This window comes from Petaurus breviceps, unplaced genomic scaffold, assembly GCF_028583685.1.
Source record: "Petaurus breviceps papuanus isolate PSGF00001 unplaced genomic scaffold, PetGlider_PUasm1.0 186, whole genome shotgun sequence".
NCBI lineage: Eukaryota > Metazoa > Chordata > Mammalia > Diprotodontia > Petauridae > Petaurus > Petaurus breviceps.
In genome coordinates this window covers 40,176,158-40,181,483 of record NW_027185798.1, presented here as the reverse complement: position 1 = coordinate 40,181,483, position 5,326 = coordinate 40,176,158, and the positions used below count along the sequence as shown (strand labels likewise).

The 5,326-nt window shown below is 43.0% G+C and overlaps 1 protein-coding gene across 1 annotated transcript in view; it reads right to left on the bottom strand.

Moving 5' to 3' along the window:
* The window catches only part of CASQ2 (calsequestrin 2), a 118,137-nt gene that overhangs the window by 25,018 nt on the left and 87,793 nt on the right, over positions 1-5,326 (bottom strand). The window contains exon 8 of the mRNA XM_069089279.1: positions 4,884-4,938. Within this exon, the coding sequence (XP_068945380.1) occupies positions 4,884-4,938 (55 nt within the window). The remainder of the gene's footprint in view (positions 1-4,883; positions 4,939-5,326) is intronic.

Sequence of the window (5,326 nt, the reverse complement as noted above, 5' to 3'; positions counted from 1 at the left end):
GTGTGTGTGTGTGTGTGTGTGTGTGTGTGTGTGTGTGTGTGTGTGTGAAGCAGGCTGCTTGGGAGTGGGGGATCAGATCTACAAGCAGCAATACTTAGCATTTCTTCAAGACCAACGGGACACACAGGGAAGGGGGAGGAGGAGGGAAGGATTCATTGAAAGAAAGTGGTCTTTCTGCCACCCACCTTCCTCCACAGGAGAGAAATCACTGTATGTTGATGTTAATGATTGACCAGTCTTGTAACCAGGATCTCCCCCAGAAAATCCTATTTCTAGATGAGAGTACCTTCTCCCAATGAAGGGAGGGGCAGTGCGCCTTGCCAGCTGCCCCCATTCTAAGGCTAGCCTGCCCAGGCCCTGCCCTGGGCCCCCTTGGGAGCAGGCAGGATCTGGGCCCAGTGATATTTGTGTAGGGAGGAGGTGAAAGGTGTTTTTCAGGAGCTTGATTCATTACAGCTCCAATCTCGGTCAAACAGGTTAGTGCAACTTTCTGGGAGGCTTCTTTGTTCCATTGTTCTTTGAGAGGAGGGCAGGCTCAGTCACAAACCTGGGAGGGGGGATGGTGTGGGTGTGTGTGTGGGGGGGGGGGCAGTACACAGAGGAGGAAGTAGGAGCCTGCTGGAGACTGGCCAGGTGGCCACTGTGAATTATGATTTCATCCCTGTTCACACAACACAGGGAGCTTCATTCTCTTTGGATATAGCTTGTAAACCTTAGGCAATTGGCTTCTTATGCTATTTTTCTTTCTTGGTCTAGAACAGTGCAAAGAACATCTCAGAGGGAATTCTAGACTAATTAGATTTGCCCAGTCTATCCTTACCTTGGCTTCCAAAGACTTTTTCCTGAAGCTCTCTAGTTTGACCACATCACCTCCTTAGTCAATAAAATCTAGTGGCTCCCTATTACCTCCAAGGTCAAATATAAAATTCTGTTTGGCTCTTAAAGCCTTTTCCAGCCTGGCCCCTTTCTATCTTCCCAGTCTTGTGACATGTCATTTTTTTCCTTCAAAAGAACCCTTTAATACAGACACTAACACTGCTATTCCTCACACGAGACACCTCTGGGCATTTTCTTTGGCTGTCCCCAGTCCTCATCTCCACCACCTGGCTTCCCTAACTTCCTTCAGGTCCCAGCTAAAATGTCACCTTCTGCAAGAAACCTTGCCTGGTCCCTTTTAATGTGTGTGCCTTCCCAAAGTTTAGACTTACTTCCAATTTACCTTGTCTATGGTTTGTTTGTACGTAGGTGTTTACCCACGGTCTCCCCCATCAGAGTGTGAGCTCCCTGAGGGAAGGGGATGTTTTTGCCTCTTTCTTATGCTTAGTACTGGCACACTAAGTGCTAAATAGGTTTGTATTGATTGACTAACCATAGCCCTCTCTGAACCCTAGCTTTCTCTTAAATCATCTTTGCACTAGATGGTTTCTTAGTTTCCTTTCATTTCTAACTCTTTGAGCCTAAATCCCTGTGCACTCTCAGAGGTCCACAGCATGTGGAGAGAGAATGGGATCTCTCTGACTTTTCTTGACAACCAAAGCCCCTCAGATAATTTACTTAGAGCTTTGGTTGCCAGCTTGTCTGGCTCAAGTGACATTGTTCCTTCCTCCCTCTTTTCTTAAATTATAGCAAGTCTCCTCTGAACATAACTGTAACACTTACTCATAACTGAAACCAACCAAGATTTATAAAGAGCTCAGTGTGTGCCTGTCACTGTGTGAAATGCAGAGGAATAAGGAAGTGTCTGCCCTCATGGAGTTTCTGTTCTATTAGCATCTTCACTTACATTTTCCCTGTAAGATTCATAGGGTCAAGGAATTTAGAACTGGAAGGGGTCTGAGAAATAATCTAGTTTAGTCCTCACATTATACTGAGGTTCAGAGGCAGGATTTGAACTTGGGTCCTCTGATCTCAGATCCAGGGCTTTTTTACTACTACACAATACTGTCACTTTGGCACAAGTCTTACCAGAGATAAGGCCCTACAATTAATTCTTTCTGAATCTCTCTCTCTCTGTCTCTCTCTCTCTGTCTCTGTCTCTCTCAGTCTCTCTCTCCCTCCTCTTCTCCTCTCCTCTCCTCTCCTCTCCTCTCCCTCTTCTCTTCCTTTTTTCTTCCCCTCTCCTTTCTCTCTGTCTCTCCTTTGTTCTCTACCTCTCCCTTTCCCTTTTTTTTCCTCCTCTTCCTTTCTCTCTGTCTCTCTCTGTCTCTGTCTCTCTGTCTTTCTCTGTCTCGGTCTGTCTCTCTGTCTCTCTCTCGTCTCTGTCTCTATCTCTGTCTCTGTGTCTCTGTATCTCTGTCTCTGTCTCCGTCTCTCTTTCTCTCTCTCCCTCCTTTCCATTGCTATTTCACTTAAACACAAGTAAAATCAGCATACCACTGGTTGGCTATGAAAATGCCACTCATCTAGCAGTAACTGACAGTCTAGGCATAAACCGTCCCGCCCATTTTCCATCCAATTTGGAGGCTAGATTAGATTTTTCCCCAGTCAACTTCCAAAGCAGAAGGAATATTTTATGGTGTAAACAGATATGCCCATCCAGTAAACTGCCATGTTTAATATAAGCTACTCGATACAAATGATTTAATCAGACCACCATTTTAATGTCATTGTCAAGGATCCAAGATTTTGTCATCGTGGATGCTTCTTTTGCCAGTGAAGATTACAACCCCTCTGTGACTTATTAGATGCTCTTTGTGACGTGCTAAAGCACAAAAGAGTCCATGTTGCTTGTAGCCACCTTTGTAAGAACCACCTTGCCTTAGCTAGGCATGTTGTCAGACCAATATACAATCAACCAGCCTTGACAGCTTGGAAGGACCTGACAGAGGTAGTGAGCCACGGAGAAGTTAACCTTTATGTCTGATGAGTCATCAGAATAGATTTTTAGTGGAGGGTTTAATGTTTTTTCCTAACCCATAATTCCATTCATAGAGAAAATTCCCTCTACCAACACAGGGAAGAACCCACTTTTCAATTTTTAGTTTGAAACAGGTGCCTGAACAGGAAGACAAAAGGGAATGGGTCAACCTTACTCTCATTGAATTTGGCTTAAGGAGGGAATAACATACACACTAAATTGGGTATCTTACCCTACAGGAAAGTAGGGGGAAGGGGATAAGAGGGGGGATGATAGAAGAGAGGGCAGATTGGGGGGAGGGTAAGTTAAAAACACACACTTTTGAAAAGGGACAGGGTCAAAGGAGAAAATAGAACAAGTGGGGGGTGGATAGGATGGAAGGAAATATAGTCATTCTTTCACAATATATCTACTATGGAAATTGTGTAACTACACATGTATAACCTATATTGAATCCCTTTTCCTCCAATTAGGGGTAGATGATAAGGGAAGAAGAGAGAGAATCTGGAAATCAAAGTTTTAAAATAAAATGTTAAAAAATATATATATTATTATTTTTTACATGCAACTGGGAAATAAGATATATAGGCACTGGGGTATAGAAATACATCTTGCCCTACTAGAGAGTCAGGGGTGTGTGGGGGAGGATATAAGAGAGAGCAAATTGGGGGAGGAGCATTCAGTGGGATTGCTGTTTTGGGGTGGTGGGTAGAGGAAACATGGGGAGAAAATTTGTAACTCAAAACCTTATGGAAATGAATGTTGAAAACTAAAAATAAACAAATTAAACAAAAAAAATACCTCATCGAAAAGCTAAAAAAAGAAAGAGGCCACTTAGAAGCCAAGTAACTTCCTAAAATTCTTAGATCACAGATTTAGGACTCAAACTCTTTGTAGTTCTGCCTTTTCACTATAATGACATTTGTAGAGTCACTGGGAGATTTAATGATTTGTCCAATGCCTAGGTGATGCAGTGGATAGAGCACTGGGCCTGGAGTCAGGAAGAACTGAGTTCAAATCTAGCCTCAGACACTTACTAACTATGAGACCATGGAGATGTCTTTGCCTCACTTTGCTCAACTGTGAAATAATGATGATGATGATGACAATGATGTTAGCACCCCTTTCACAAGACTGTTATGAGCGATGTAATATTTGTGAAATTCTTGCCATAGGTTCTTAATGACCTTTGTCATTCCTTTAGCACACATAGTAAAGTTCAGAGGTGGACTTTGAACCCAGGTCATCTGATTCCAGAGCTAGCTCAGTCACACAATTAGTGTACAAGAGGCAGAATTTGAATCCAGGTCTTCTTGAGCTTCACACTAACTTTTTATCTACAATGACTCTCTTTAATATCATGGGGGATAGGGAACCTATGATTTTATTGTCAATTCATGGGGAATTCCTGGATGAGGAGACCCCCTCTACCAATGTAGAAGAAGCATCTTCTCTGAAATTTATAGTCTCAGAGAACTAGCTAAAATGCTGAGAAGATAAGTGACTTGCCCAGGGTCACACAGCCAGGAAGTGATAGAAGCAGCATTTAAACCCAGGCCTTCCTGGCTTGGAAGCCAGCTGTCTCTCCACTGATGAGTGGGGCCACACACACCCATTTATAAAACTTTGAAGTTTTATCATCTATACTGGATTCTTGGTATCTCTCCCTGTACATTTTGGCAATTGAGTATGTCATGTATTTTGATTAGGCATGGTTATGTTCCCTTTCACTAGAACAGAAAATTGACAATTGACTCTATCCCAACTGCATGATTGCTAGGGGTATCCAGTCTCTCCTGGATTTACTTCAGATCCGGGGAGGGAGGAAGGGATACAAAGAGGAATCTTCATTGGGCTTCTGAATTGATAGACTGCTTTTTCCTTTCCTTGCCCCCTGCCCCCATTCTTCTAGTGCTTTGTGATGAAAAGACAGCCATTGAGGGGGGAGGGCTCCAGGTATAAACCAAGTCAACTGTTTTGGAAGGTGTGATGCAGCTGGGCCCCAGGGAGAAAGAAAGGTTCCTACCAGGGTCGCTCTTCTCTGCAAAAGCCACGATGTGGATTCCATTCAGATCATCTTCCTGTAGACAACAAGAATCAAGAATTATGCTCCAAACTGGACATAAATAAAGAATATTAAATAAATAGAGAAAAGAATCAGAAATAGGGATTTTAAGGAAGTGAGACTATAATGGGTATGGGAAGGGAAGGGGTGGGAAAGAAAAGAAAACATTAGGATTTAAGCTCCAGGGGAACAGATACTGTCTGGGATTTCTATCCCTAGTGCCTAGCATAGTATCTGGTTCATAGCAGAAGCTTAAGAATTTTCCTTTTTTCCTTCCTTCCTTCCTTCCTTCCTTCCTTCCTTCCTTCCTTCCTTCCTTCCTTCCTTCCTTCCTTCCTTCCTTCTCTTTCTTTCTTTCTTTCTTTTTCTTCCTTCCTTCCTTCCTTCCTTCCTTCCTTCCTTCC